This window comes from Medicago sativa, chromosome 5 (genome assembly GCF_051527215.1).
Source record: "Medicago sativa cultivar Bolivia chromosome 5, Bolivia_mono, whole genome shotgun sequence".
Classification (NCBI taxonomy): domain Eukaryota; kingdom Viridiplantae; phylum Streptophyta; class Magnoliopsida; order Fabales; family Fabaceae; genus Medicago; species Medicago sativa.
In genome coordinates, this window is record NC_140753.1 from 43,400,298 (window position 1) to 43,416,088 (window position 15,791).

The window sequence follows — 15,791 nt, forward strand, 5'->3', positions numbered from 1 at the left end:
CACTACGAAAAAAAATAGTATTGTGGGTCCACTTTAATATAATCAGAATTGAAATTCATATTTTTATTTATTTTTTGTTCACAAATTCATTAACATCTAGTTTTAAACCCTATTATATATTATAAAATATAAAACAACACAAAATAAAATTAAAATGAGTGAAAAATTACTAAAGTCGATAAAATATGTTTATTTAAAAATGAATTTTATATTCTAAGTTATAAAATTAATAACAAAATATTTAAATTTAATCGCCATTGATATTTAAATTACAAATAAATGATTTTTTTTTCTTAAATGGTATTTTAAAATTAGTAAATATCGTAAAAATATTTATTTATGTTAAAATAGATTAAATTGTAGTGGATATTTAATTATTAAGGGAGGGAGGTTGTAATTCAAGCATCTCATGGGGGAGGGGAGTATAAGTTTTATTTTTCAAGGGAGGAGAATGCATATTTTAACTTAAGAGGGAATGAGAGTGTAATTCAAGCTTCTTTTCTTTAAGTATATGTCGGGTAGTCTGACATATTCCAGCCCTTTGTTTCTATTCAATTGATTTTATTTTATTTACATTTTTGTAGTTTTGTTATTATCTATTTTGAAATTCTATTTTATATTTTATTTACATTTTTGTAGTTTTGTTATTATCTATTTTGAAATTCTATTTTAGGTTGAAATTGTATGATACTATATATTTTCAAATCTTTTTATTGTGATTAAGGTACAGTTTTGTGATTTAGATACAGTTAAATTTGAAATATATATATAATCAAACTTAGCAAAAAGATAAAATGAGTTAAACAATCATTATTATTATTTTAGGCAAAAGGTAAAGTAGAACAAATAAAAACAAGGAAATACAACAGTCGAGGGGGAAAAAACTTGACTCAGTAATTTCACACAAAAGCAACACATATGGAATCAACCCTAGTCAAACCTAACAAACTATCATCCATTATGAGCACAATCCAGCGTACGAAAGAGATTGCAATAAAAAGCAATAGATGAACAAATGTTTGCGAGCATCAAACCAGGGGTCATAAAGTTGGTGAATGAACTAGCTGCCATCATATGAAAACCAGATTCACGTACCATCAACTCCATGCGACGAATGACAGCATGCAACAATTGAAGTTTTAACTCAGATAGTTAGAGTCAAACTAAATGTATGACGTGGATAAGAAGATGAATCACAATAGTTGAGATAGAACTTGTAATACCAATATCAACGTATGAATAAATTAAAACGAACAACAACCGATAAACAATTACCAATATTATTTCTAGCGTGTACACCAACATAGTGTCTGTCTGTCAGCTTTTTTTTGTTTTGTTATCCGTTAACGTGAGTATATGATTATGAATTTATGACACCAAAAAAAAGTGCGTATATGTTTAATTATTTTTTGTGTGTAATTTGATTATAATTTATAGAAAAAGTACGATAAATTGTAGTCAATATCACCAATGTCACCAACCACAATGTTACCAAAGTGCTACCCAGTCTATCTATTTTAAATTTTAGCTTTGTTCATAAATTTAAACACTAAAACGCACGTTTCATTGGTTGGTTAAACAAATTTCTTAAAGATGTATATTATGCTACCCAGTCTAAACAATACTACTTTCGTCCCATATTATAAGAAAAAAAAAACACACACTTATTAAGAAAACTACTTCCTCCGGTCCTTTTTATAAGAAGAGAAACCAAAAATCATCAAAATCAAGACAATCATTAGTGCTTGCAATTTTTTGAATGTTTTTACAAATACACCTCGTGAAAATTTGTGAAGTATTAAATATATCCACTAATATTAAAGAGACAAACATTAAATGAGGGCTAGAAAAGTCTTTTAAACAATAAATGTACCTTAAAAGTTGTGACTTTTTTCCTATATATAGGACCAATATTTTTTTTGAAAATTTTCTTATAAATAGGACCGGAGGGAGTAAAACATAGTAGTTTGCCACATAGTTTCTTGTGTTATTCTTGAAATATATAAGAAGATGTAATACCAATTTTCATTGGTTATTGGTTACTGAGAAAATGAAAGAGAGAGCAAATTGAATGCACTTTGCATTTAATTTTCTTTTGGAAAAGATCATTTTTTGAAACAACATAATTAAATATGATAAAAGTTGGTCTTTTTGCTTATAATTTGAGACAAAGAAAATGAGTTTTTTTTTTCTTATAATTTAGGACGGAGGTATACATCTTTAAGAAATTTGTGGAATGTTGTTATTCGGGCAAAGTATGGTGAGGAGGGGGGCAGGGTGCGGTTTGGGGAGGGAGTAGGTTCGGTTTGGTGGCGCAACCTGAACCAAATCAGGACGGGAGTGGGTCTTGTGGATAATGGTTGGTTGACAGATAACATTATTCGGAGGGTGGAGGATGGTCAGGATACTTTGTTTTGGGTGGACTCGTGGCTGGATGATTGTCCTCTAGCAAGATCTTTTGGTAGGCTTTACTACCTTGCGGACAATAAGCTAGCTACGGTGTCAGAGATGTTTGAGTTAGGGTGGGGGGTTGGAGGTGAAGCGTGGAAGTGGCGTAAGGGTTACTTGCGTGGGAGGAGGGGCTGGTCTTGGAGTGTGTGGAGCGGGTATCTTCTTGTGTTTTGCAGGTAGACACGATAGACAGGTGGGTGTGGAAACTCCATACATCGCAGTGTTACACAGTTAAATCAGCATATTCTTTTTTGACAGCGACTGATACCAACCTCAATGAAGGTTATGATAGTTTCTTGTGGCTTAAAGCGGTTCCTCTGATGGTGAATCTTCTTGTTTGGCGGCTCTTCATGAACAGACTCCCTACTAAGGATAACCTGTTTAGGCGAGAAGCCATTGATGCTACACAACTTCCTTGTGTGGCCATGTGTGGTGAATTAGAAGACAGAGATCACTTGTTCTTTCGGTGTGATGTGTACGGTCGCATTTGGTCCTTGGTTTCAAAATGGTTAGGAATTGATTCGGTTTTTAATGGCAACATTTTTACTCATTCTTATCAGTTTCGCGGCCTTGGAGGCTTTTCCAAAAATTCAAGGACTGCGTTTACTATTATATGGATTTTAGTGATTTTTGTTGTTTGGAAAGATCGTAATAACAGGATTTTCCAAAACAAGTCATATCAGCTTGAGACTCTTGCAGAAAAGGTTAAACTCCAAACGTATTGGTGGTTGAAAGCGCAGTATGTCTTGTTCGATTTTGATTACCCCTTTTGGAGGCTAAACCCATTATGTTGTCTTCAAGCAATAGTGTAATTCCTTTTTATTCTGTTTCAGCTGGTTGTAGCCTAACATTGATGTAAATTTTCTCTTTATACAGTTTCTCTTTAGCACACCTTGTGCTTGAGGAGCTGTCTGTTTCTTTAATAAAGTTTTGCTCAGCTTCTTAAAAAAAAAAAAAAGAAATTTGTTTAACCAACCAATGGAACATGCGTTTTAGTGTTTAAATTTATGAACAAAGCTAAAATTTATAATAGATTTTAATGTGTGGAAAATTGGCAAAACAAATCATATCAATTAGCAATTTGACATACGCTAACTTATGTTAAAACATAAACATGATAGCAGGAAACCTTCATTGTACGTGATATAATGGACCTTAATGTAGAAGTAGATTCAAAGTGCTTTGACCATGTCTAAATTAAGCTAACAAACAGGACATACATAATTTATTTTGTCCAAGGAAAATGCTATTTATCTAGAAAAATAGCATCAAGAATTTTTCAAGACACATGTGGCAAGTTTTAATTGCATGATTTATTTGTCCACTTCCTATTTTTCAGCCACACTTCCTTGAATTGTGGCAAATAGTGCATTGTGATTGGTTGCTTTTTATTCTTGAAGAATTCTTGATGTTTTTTTTCTAGAGATATAGCATTGCTCATTAATATGAGCAATGCTATATCTCTAGAAAAAAAACATCAAGAATTCTTCAAGAATAAAAAGCAACCAATCACAATGCATTATTTGCCACAATTCAAGGAGGTGTGGCTGAAAAATAGGAAGTGGACAAATAAATCATGCAATTAAAACTTGCCACATGTGTCTTGAAAAATTCTTGATGCTATTTTTCTAGATAAATAGCATTTTCCTATTTTAATAGCCCATTGTTCCAGGATTATTGCATGATTTCTAGAATAATAAATACCAAGATTGAGTGTAAGGATGATGTTGCTCCCATGAATTTAGTTATGAGCAATCTGAAATTACTTTCATTCATATTTCAAACATGTTAGTGCAAGCAAGCAATTCACATTACACTTGCACACACTCTCTTTTATTTCACTCACTTTGTTTTTGTTGATAGAGATGGAAAAAAAAAAAAAAGATTAGAGAGAATTAAAGAGGCAGAGGTGTTGTCAACTTTCAATTTCACAGCTGCATACTTCTCACTGCTAATTTCCTCAATATAGTTTATTAGCCAAACTGCTTGAAATGCACAGAGTAATATTGCAGCTACATATTCATCTTCACATGCATGATGAGAATACAACCACTGATTCCTTTCTCGAACACCAAGACGCTAGTGATCCTCCTAATAATTTTCTATTAGCTGCATCAAAATCCGAGAAAAGAACCAAACTAGATCGATTTATGACGGTTTGATTTGGTATTAAATTGAACCAAACAAAGTCATGTATAGACTGATCCAACACATGAATTGTTATCATATTCAAACCTGAAACCTCGAGATAAGCACACTCCTTATTAGGTTCCAATACACACCACCACATCAACTTTTGACGGTTTTTAAATTAATATATGCCTATTTATATGATGAAATAGAAAACGAGTGTACAAAGTTGGTTGGGACAGCAAAACCCAAAAGGTCAACTCGAACAAGCACATGTAACACCCCCAACACTACTAAACAAAAAACACCAACAAAAAAGGAATAAGAAAAAAACTAAAGAAGCCCTTGAAATTCCCCCAAGATTCCATCTCAAAAGGACGATGAGCCACACCTAGGGATGCAATGGGTATCCCCGAGTACAAGTAGTAATTTACTTAATTTATTAACGGGTAAGGATACCTACGGGTACATATTTTTTTGCCACCCCTAAACACCAACTCCGCCAAGAGTCCGTGACATAGAAGACAACGACGAACCTTGAAATCCCACTTAAATGCAGCCAAACAAGGTTCCCACACAACGAGAGTATAAATGTAAATACACTATTATAAAAATCTTCCACTCTTATACTCCCTCTGTTTCAAAATATAAGGAAAATTCACTTTTTAGGTTCATTCATCTAATGATATATGTGGTTCATTGAACCACATACATCATTAAATGAATGAACCTAAAAAGTGAATTTTGCTTATATTTTGAAACGGATGGAATATATTTTTTAAGGCTCACATAAAAAAAAATAATGATCCATTTTTTTAACAAAGATCCACTTTTCCATGTATATCAAATGAAAAAAATTTCTACCAAAAGGAAAGAAAAAAACTAAATCTATCGTACCCTAGCTATAAATAAAACAAACAAGTACGCATTCAACCACCACACTCTCGCAAACCCTTTTTCTCTCTTAGCCCCTTCTTCTCTCGCAAAGAGAGAGAGAGAGAGAGAGAGAGAGAGAGAGAGAGAGAGAAAGAGGAAAAGAATGGCACCATCGGAGAACCTAATGGCAATCGATAGGCTCAGCAGTTTACCTGATGATATATTATGTAACATACTCTCTCTTCTTCCAACCAATCTCGCTTTCACCACCACCGTTCTTTCTAAACGCTGGACCCAACTCTGCGATTCACTCACTTCTCTCCGCTCTGACGACAAGGAAACTGTGCGATACTGCCGCGACTTCAATAGCTTCTGCCGTATGGTGAATGCAATAATGCTTACTCCTCGGGAACCAAACCATCCCATCAAAACGTTTTACATAAACTGCCGCTTTGGATTTTGTAAGAATAATAGGCGCATTTTCTCTGCATGGGTAGAAGCCGCAAAACAGCGCAGTGTTGAAGAATTTCATCTCTCCAGTAGTATCACCTTGAAGTTGAATCCTACAATTTTCACCTCCCAAACCCTAGTTGTTCTGAAACTTGAGAGAATAATAGTTAAAGCTGAAAATTTGTGTGTTGATCTTCCATCTCTCAAAATCCTATATTTGAAAGTAATCTGTTTTAAATACAATAAAGATATCATGAAACTTCTTAATGGTTGTCCAGTTCTAGAAGATTTACATACTTATTGTCGTGGACATACGAGATTTGTAGAAAACAATGCAGCGGAAGGGTTTAAACCCTTGTCCAAGTTGGTCAGAGCAGATATCAGTTCATATGATGTTCCCTTTGATGCAATTAAAAATGTTGAGTTTCTTAGCATACACGTGTTACCAGAAAATATTTTCAAAACCATCCCATTGTTTCAAAACTTAATTCACATTAAACTATGGTTGATTCGCTTCATTCATGGCTGGAATGGAGTGGTAGAATTGCTCCAGGAATGCCCAAAGCTTCAAGTTCTTTTCATGAGAAGGGTTTGTAGACTCCACTTTCTGAATTATAACTAACTCCACTTTTGAACAACATTCTTGACCTCTAATTTTCATTTTATCTCAACGGTATATTTTTCTTTTGCTTGTTTATTATCTTCCTGTATTTTAAAAATTGTTGTTTTTATCCTCTTACAGTGGAATTGGAGTCTACCCATGGAATGGAAATGCCCAATTTTGGCTCTTGAATGTATTTCATGTCACCTCAAGTCATGTACTATTTTAAACTTCAAAGGCTCAGACAGTGATCTAGGATTTGCTACATATATTTTGCAGAATGCGAAGCTCTTACGAGACATGGAAATCAAATTTACTACTTGCTGCTCAAATGGGATACTTATGCAAAATAGTCAAATTATAGAAGAGTTATCCTCATGTCTAAGGATTTCTCCGGGATGTAAACTATCATTTACATAGGAGTACTTACTAGAATTATCAGTGTTTTTCAATTAGTTTCTCATCTAATTATATGCAACCAAATAGATTGATGGTTTGGAGAACTGTTGCGAATTCGATGAAAAACTCACACCAATATCAACTTGATGTGTGGAGCAATGGATAATTAAGCAACCAAAATCAAAGTGTATGGAACAGTTATAATCACAAGCCAAAAGTAGAAAACAACAGCGAGAGAAAAGGAAAGAGAGAACACAAAGAATTTGTTGACCCAGTTCGGTCCAAATTGACCTAGTCTGGGCGAGAGAGCAGCCCTCCGTTCCACTATATGATGAGTAACGTTACAAAGAGATTTCAATGGGTTACAAGAATAAGTCTCCCGCCTAATTCTACCCAAATCCCAGCCTCTTCCCGTAACCAAGAGACTCAATCCTAATAGTGTTTCCCAAGGTGAATCAACCCTCAAAACCTAGTGTTTGTTCCAAAGAGACAAACTCTATACAAACCCTAGTTTTGTTGTTGCCTTTCTAAACCCTTGTTTCAGCCCCCTCTATCTCAAGGTTTACTCTGATACAAAGCCTATATTTATAGTAAAAGAATCTCTCATAAATTGGAACAAAATCAGGCCCAAAAATACGTTTTATTTTTTCTGAATTTGCGCAAAATCGTACTCCGATTTTGCCAGATCGTGCTCCGATTTTTTACGAATGAAAGTGCCAATTCTGGTCCCAAAAATCGTACTCTGATTTCTCCAAATCGAGCTCCGATTTGACAGCTTCAGCAAACTTCAATTTCTCCAATTTTGAGTCACTTTCACAACAAGAACATTTAGTCGTCTAGTAAAATTGATAAGTATAATGGTGTTTATTATGAATGAGTTCTAGGGTGGACTGCAATTGTGGATTGATAAAAATTCTGTTGGGATGCTTTTACTTTTAGTTTTCTCTATTGTCTGGAAAGTTGGTATTTTATACTACTAGAAATTATATAAATTTTATTTGTGAGTTGTCTTGGTTTAATTTTGATGATCCATTTTGTTGTGTTATCTTGGAGTACAATGCGTTTGAAACCTAAATGGGGTGTTTTAGTTTCCAGTTCAGAAACAATACATTGGTGATATTGGCATTTTTTATTAATTGTAATAGGAACAGTAGAAAATATGTTAGGTTTTCTAATGGAAACATCTATGAATTTATTAGATACAATACTACGAGATATACACCATTGTTGTGATAATCTATGAATTTATTGGATACAATACAATATATGCCACGAGTTTAAAGTGTCAAGTGACTGTTGGGAGTCGAAATAGCAAAGAAAGTGTCAGGTGACTATGCAAGCTGATCATTTTTCTGCATTTTATTTTTTTATTTACAGTAGCTTTGAGTCAATTTTATGTATCTCTCAGAAGTTTCCAAGATCATGAAGAAGTATGGAAAGGTTCATTTTTTAGCATTGAACTAAGGACTGTTGGAGAAAGAGGAAGAAAAAGAACAGAAACGTAAAAATTATGGAATGGCAGCAATAGTTCTTTTCATTGCAATACCTTGTCAATACATAGAACCTCTAGTTATATTGATGCATAGAAAGTTCTAGTAAATAAGTGAATGCACCTAGGAATATTAAATGACATTCTCTGGAACTTACTGATACATGAATAGACTTATAGATACATTAAGGAACCTAGGAATATGGAAAATTACAAATTATCATTTAACACCCTCTCTTAATTTGTAATTTTCATATTATCTTTGAACAGTCAAGTTTCTCAATGGGCATTGCTTTGGTGAGAACATCTGCTGGTTGTTCCGTAGTCTTGATGTATTCTAAGTTGATTTCCTTCCTTTGAACCATATCACGAATGTAGTTGTGGCGCAGCTCAATATGCTTTAACCTTCCATGAAAAACTGGATTCTTGGACATTGAAATTGCTGACTGGTTGTCACAGTAAATAGGAGTTGGATCTTCTACCTTTTGCTGCAAGTCAATCAAAATTCTTCTCAACCAAACAGCTTCACGTGTAGCTTCATTCGCTGAGATATATTTAGCCTCTGCCGAAGATAATGCAACTGAGTTTTGCTTTTTAGAACTCCATGAAATAGCTTTGGATCCTAGACAAAAAACATAGGCTGAAGTGCTTTTTCTGTCATCAAAACTACCAGCCCAATCGCTATCGGTATAGCCAACCAACTCGTTGTTTTCTTCCTTCACATACTTGATACCAAGCTTCTTTGTGCCTTGGAGATAGCGCAAAATCCTTTTTGCTGCTGCAAAATGAAGTTTACTTGGCTCATTCATGAATCTAGAAACCAAACTAACTGAATGCACTATATCTGGCCTTGTATTCGTGAGATAAATCAAGGAACCAACGAGGCTTCTGTAGACTTTTGGATCTGCCTTTTCTGCACCATCATTCAGCTGCAACTTTTCATTTAAGGCCATTGGGGTTGAGACTGGTTTGCAGCTCTCCAATTTGAACTTTTTAAGCAAATCATGAATGTATTTTTCTTGTGTGATAAAAATCTTGCCTTTTGTTTGCTTCACTTGAATTCCAAGAAAGTATTTCATTAATCCAAGATCTGTCATCTCATATTCTTTCATCATTGCTTCCTTGAATGACTGCACCATATCATGATTTGTTCCTGCATAAATTAAATCATCAACATAGAGACAAACCATCAAGAAATTAGCACCACTTCTTTTCACATACAGAGATGGTTCAGATGGACTTTTAACAAAACCATTTTGCAGAAAGTAAGCATCAATTTTGCTGTTCCACACTCTCGGCGCTTGTTTTAAACCGTAAAGAGCCTTGTGTAGCTTATAAACTTTTCCTTCCTTTCCTTCAACTTCAAAACCTTCTGGCTTCTTCACGTAAACTTCTTCTTCTAGTTCTCCATTCAAGAAGGCTGATTTGACATCAAGTTGAAAAACTTGCAATTCTAATTGAGCTGCCAAAGCAAGAACAGTTCTAATTGTCTCCATGCGTACTACGGGAGCAAAAGTCTCATTAAAATCTACGCCGGGCTGCTGGGAATAGCCTTTTGCCACTAAACGTTCCTTGTATTTTTGCACACTTCCATCCTCATTATACTTGGTCTTATAGACCCACTTCAAACCAATTGCATCTTTTCCTTTTGGAAGATCTACTAGCTGCCAAGTACGATTCTTTTCAATGCTTTTCATTTCAGCATCCATGGCCTCCCTCCATACTTCTTCTTTTATAGCCTCTTCAAAACAATGTGGTTCCTGTGCAAAAAATGTAACATTACATGATTCAAGAATTTCTTGCAAGGAACGGAATTTTCTTGGTGGAGTTTCTGAATCAGAATCTTCTTCATGAGAATTGCTCCTCGATGGTTCAACAACATTATGAGGTGATTGCTTGAATTCAACAGGCACCATAGGTTTTTGCACAACATCTTCAGCTTCCCATTTCCATGCTGCACTTTCATCAAAAATTACATCTCTTGAAATTACAAGCTGACTAGTTGTTGGATTAATAAGCTGATATCCTTTTGATTCATCACTATATCCAACAAAAATAAGCTTTTCACCTTTTTCATCAAACTTTTCTCTATTTTGTGCAGGAACAAGAGAATATGCAATACATCTGAACTCTTTAAGTTGACTTACAACTGGTTTTCTTCCATGCCATGCCTCAAAAGGAGTTCTATCTCGAACTGCCTTTGTAGGAGATCGATTGAGGATGTAAACTGCACTGCTAACAGCTTCAGCCCAAAAACTATTTGGAAGCTCTTTACCTTTTAACATGCTTCTAGATATCTCAACAATTGTTCTATTTTTCCACCATTATGTTGTGGTGTGTGTCTAATTGTGAGCTGTCTGCTAATGCCTTGTTCTTTACAATAATTGAGAAACGGCTTGTAGATAAATTCGCCTCCTCTATCGGTTCTAAGAGTCTTCAACTTGCAACCACTTTGATTTTCAGCAAGTGCTTTAAAATGCAAGAACTTGGTGAAAGCTTCTGATTTCTTATCAAGAAAATAAATCCAAATCATCCTGGTGTAGTCATCAACAAAGAGCAGAAAGTACCTTTTATTTCCAAGAGATGGAGTTCTAGTAGGTCCACAAATGTCTGAATGTACTAGTTCAAGAGGGGCTTGAGATCTCCATGCTGTTTTTGGAAATGGAAGACGATGCATTTTTCCTTATATGCAGCCTTCACAAACTGCATTATCTATCTTGATGTCTGGAAGCCCAACAACCATGTTCTTCTGTTTTAAGAGCTGCAAACCTTTGTTGTTCAAGTGACCGTATCTCAAATGCCAAAGATAAGAATCATCAGTACTTTTACTGCTAAATGCAACAGGCTGAAATGACTTCATATTGAGGGGAAAGAGGTTATTAGGAGTCTGTAACACAGTGACAATGTGCTCTCCTGATTTTTTGTCAAAAATCTCACATTTGTCATCATCAAAAATCAGCTTATAACCCCTTTTCATAATCTGTCCAACACTTAACAGATTTTGTGAAATATTAGGAGAGTAATGGACATCATGAATGAATTGTTTGTTGCCCTGACTAGTATGAACTGCTATAACCCCTTTTCCTTCAATTTTAACATGTTTTCCATCACCAAGTTCAACATGAGAAGAATAATTTTCATTTAGCTCTTCAAATATGGTTTGATTCCCTGTTACATGATTGCTACAGCCACTATCTAAAAACCATATTTCAGCAGATTTTTGATCATTAATCATCGTAGAGAATAACTTATTTGCATCATCTTCTGCAGAAAAATTAATTCCCTTTATTCTTTCATCATCTTCTTTCTTCTTATGCCAACAATCTCTACTTGAATGGTTGGGAATTTTGCATCTAGTACATCTAAAGCGACAATCTTTTGATTCATGTCTAGATTTTTTGCAAATAAGGCAATAAGAATTAGAATTACCTCGTATCCTTTCTCCTCCTCTTCCTCTGTATCCAGAATGCCTTCCATGACCTCTATTGGAAGGATGTCCACGAAATGGGTCCCCTCTTCCTTCTTGTCGCGAGTTGGAACTCAGGATATTCATCTTTGCTTGAAAAACATTCTCCAATGGCTGGTTGTTGTATCTATTCACTCTTTCCTCGTGAGCTTCTAAGGAACCCATCAGTTCATATTGTGAGAGCTTTGAGAGGTCCTTTGTTTCTTCAATAACAGCAACAACATGTTCAAATTTTTGTGGAAGGCTTCTCAATATTTTCTCAACCACTTTCGTTTCTGGAACTTCTTCTCCACAACTTTTAATTTGATTTCCAATCTCAGTTACTCTAGAGAAGAAATCTTTGACTTTCTCACCTTCTTTCATTGCTAAGTTTTCAAATTGGCCCCATAAAGACTGCAGCTTTATGGAAATCACTTTTGACGAGCCTTGAAACTCCGTCTTCAGAATATCCCACGCATCTTTGGCCTTCTTAACACCAAATATTTGAGGATAAATGGCTTTACTTACACCTTGCTGGATGATTCTCAATGCTGTAGCATTTTTCTTCACATTCTCCTTGTATTCATTCTCTTTTTCTGCAATCGAGGAAGCGTTTCTTCGAATTGGGCGTTCTTCGTATCCGTCTTCAACCACATCCCACAGATCTTGAGAGATAAATATAGTTTCCATTTGAGAATTCCAGTAATCATAGTGTTCACCATTGAAAACTGGAATTTGATTTGTTGTGTAAGAGAAGATTGAATTTGAATTTGACGTTGCCATTCCTTTTTTTTTTTTAAATAAACCAGGCTGCTCTGGTACCAAAACTGTTGGAGAAAGAGGAAGAAAAAGAACAGAAACGTGAAAATTATGGAATGGCAGCAATAGTTCTTTTCATTGCAATACCTTGTCAATACATAGAACCTCTAGTTATATTGATGCATAGAAAGTTCTAGTAAATAAGTGAATGCACCTAGGAATATTAAATGACATTCTCTGAAACTTACTGATACATGAATAGACTTATAGATACATTAAGGAACCTAGGAATATGGAAAATTACAAATTATCATTTAATTCCAAAATTATGTTTTGTTCTGTTCAGAAGAAGAAATGAGAAAGATTTGTTTAATATCATATAATATTAAATATATTTTCTCATAAAGAGGTTTGTTTGATTCATATTTGTTTCATTCACAATTGATTTTGTGTAATTGAACTCAAATTCTATTCATAATTGCATTGTAAGGAATTCTCTTTGCTTATTCTTTTGGTTCTGGGATATAGTATTTTTCACCTTTGGTACTGATGGTCTTGTATCCATAGACAATAAAATGTTGAAATAAAAATTGGAATTGGGATATAGTTGCTTTTTTTGAAAATGTGGTTTGATCTGACGATCTTTTGACTCAATTTTAACACCAAATTTAGCTACAGATAATTATCAGAAGCTCAAGCGGAGATCAAAGCCCGGAAACTTTGAATGACTTAGAGAAAAGACAGTTGAAGAGGTCACCTCTGATTTTCAGTTTCTCTATATTCAATTAATTTCGAACTTTTAAAATTATCATGTCATTAGTGTTCAGATTATTATGCCACTACTTTATGAAGATTTTGATGATTATTTGATTCATTCATGAACCACAGTTTTTAGTATTATAGTGTCTGAATGGTTTTAGTTGTGATTAAGGTAACCTGAATTTCAATTCCTATCAACTTGCATTTGATACTTGATTCCAAATCTGAAAAATTGGACAAGTTTTTTGTGGTTGATATTTATGTTTTGTTATGGAATTTGGATATATAGAGGTTATTACTTCAATCGTTTTGAAGAATTTCCTCTCTTTGAATTGTTTTCTAGTTGAACGATTCTTACCCAACTACTTCGTACTCTAATCTCATTTTCTACAATTTAATAATTTTAGTTATTGAATTTTTTGGTATAGTTTTATACGGTGTAGGAATAAATGTTGATTTGTGTGTCTAAAAATAACACAATTGTACTTTACGTGTGCTATAGTAATTATTTTCGAATTAACTGTCTCTGTGCAAATTTTCTTAGTTCCTTGATTCATTGTCAATGTGGAAGAGCTCTCACTTATCAGTTAATGCTAATTGGATCCAAGCATCAATAAGAGCTTACCATTATACGCTTCATGATTCATCACTTGTTCCTGATATTGTTCCATGCAACTTGTGAAGAAATAAGTTCAGGAAAATAACAAAACACAATATTTAATCATAATGTTTGAATCTTCAACATAGTGATGGAAATCTCTTATTCTCTCAATCCTTTATCATCAAGTTGATTTGTGGACTGTCCACTGTAACCATCATTGGAATTTGGTACCAATATCAACAAATAATTGACCATGGCTGAAAAGATTTCATGGAGGATAGACTCCAAAATTGAGAATGATCTGCCGTTGTGCCTTATTGATGGTACAAACAAAACGCAGTCGAGAAAACTGTTATCTTCTAATTCTAAGCACATAAGGAAGTCTTAGGGCCTGTTTGGATCAGTTTTTGTTTTTAGTTTTTAAAATCTGTTTTAGAAAACAGTTTTAAAGAAGAGAGAAAAAGAAAATTTGTTTGGTAGTGTAACTTTTCAAAACTATTTTAGAAATGCGAAAACAAAAAAATTCATTTGGCAATCTAATTTTCAAAAACAGTTTTGGAGATGTAAAAATAAAAAATCTATTTTCAATCTAATTTTTTTAAAACAATTTTATAATTTTAAATACTTTTTTTGAGCAAATAATTTTAAATACTTAAAAAGGTTTATATATATTGAAATTTTTTTGTTAGATTTTTCCCGATTAAAATTTTTAAAATATCAAATTTTATAATTTTTGCTAATAGATATTTAAAAATATTAAATGTCAAAATTGTGCATTCACACATGTCAAACCGTCAACTGGATCACTCACTATGGAATGAATGAAGTATGATAAGAAAGTGACAATATGATATCATTTGATTAATATACTAGAATGGATACTTGTGTCAAACACGAGATAAAATTTCGTCATACTTAAATTATTGAAAGTATCATTCTCGTTTGTGTGGTTATTCTTTCCAATGAGTCAATCGACGTCACATGCTCTCCCGCAAGGTAATGGTATTATAGTCCGATTCAACTTTATGTGAAAGAGAAAGCGAGTAAGGAATATATAGCAATAAAAGACTTACATTAGGAGATATTATTTTGAAATTCAAAATTCTTAATAAATGTTATTAATGATAAATATTAGAGTTGACCATTGTTTTAGAAATGTTACTATGGTTTTAATTCCCATTATAACTGTTATAATCAGTTTAGATGAAAATGTCAACGATAGACTTATCAAAAATACATTCCTTATAACCAAGATGTTTGGGATCCAGTGGCAAGGAGCTCCTTTCAAGGACGTACCTGAGGAATACCGGGTTCGATTCCCAGGGGGAACAACGTTTGGCAGTGCACATGCCTCTACGCACGAGCCGGATTAGTCGCCCACCATTGGTGAGTCAGAAACCGTTGCAAAAGCAAAAAAAAAAAACATTCCTGATTAACAGATTGTCTATACTCCCTCTGTCCCGAATTAACTGAGTCATTTGCTCATTTCACACATACTAAGAAAAATGTATAAATAAAGGAGAGAGTAAAATGGTTTTAAAGTGCTCTTGTTAAACATTGGTACATTCTCCACTATCAAAAATGCATAGTGGAATATATTGAATTGAGAGTGATGAAAGTAGTATTAATTAGAGTTATAAATGGAAAAAAGTAATTAATATTGTATTGAAAAGTATAATGGTTTACTTATTTTGGGACACTTTATTTTTTGCAAATGACTTAGTTATTATGAGACAGATGAAGTATATAGGAAAAAAAACCATGTTTTAATTTACAAATGAGTCATCCATTTTGATTGGCTCATGAAAAACAAATGTGTCATTTTTTTTTC

The 15,791-nt window shown here is 33.8% G+C and overlaps 1 protein-coding gene and 1 pseudogene across 1 annotated transcript; both read left to right on the forward strand.

Annotated features, from left to right (window-relative positions):
• LOC146922282 (uncharacterized) overlaps positions 1–15,791 on the forward strand; it is a 153,347-nt pseudogene that overhangs the window by 58,465 nt on the left and 79,091 nt on the right.
• On the forward strand, positions 5,572–7,006 carry LOC146922285 (F-box/FBD/LRR-repeat protein At5g56420-like). The gene is made up of 2 exons (XM_085710821.1): positions 5,572–6,496; positions 6,650–7,006. The coding sequence occupies exons 1-2, from the start codon at positions 5,621–5,623 to the stop codon at positions 6,926–6,928; spliced, it is 1,155 nt and encodes a 384-aa protein (XP_085566947.1). The 5' UTR covers positions 5,572–5,620; the 3' UTR covers positions 6,929–7,006.

Excerpts from the sequence above, each read along its gene's own strand:
- LOC146922285 (XM_085710821.1), top strand. The coding sequence starts at position 5,621 with ATGGCACCATCGGAGAACCTAATGGCAATCGATAGGCTCAGCAGTTTA. Across the intron at positions 6,497-6,649 it reads AAGTTCTTTTCATGAGAAGG|TGGAATTGGAGTCTACCCAT; the intron begins GTTTGTAGACTC and ends ATCCTCTTACAG.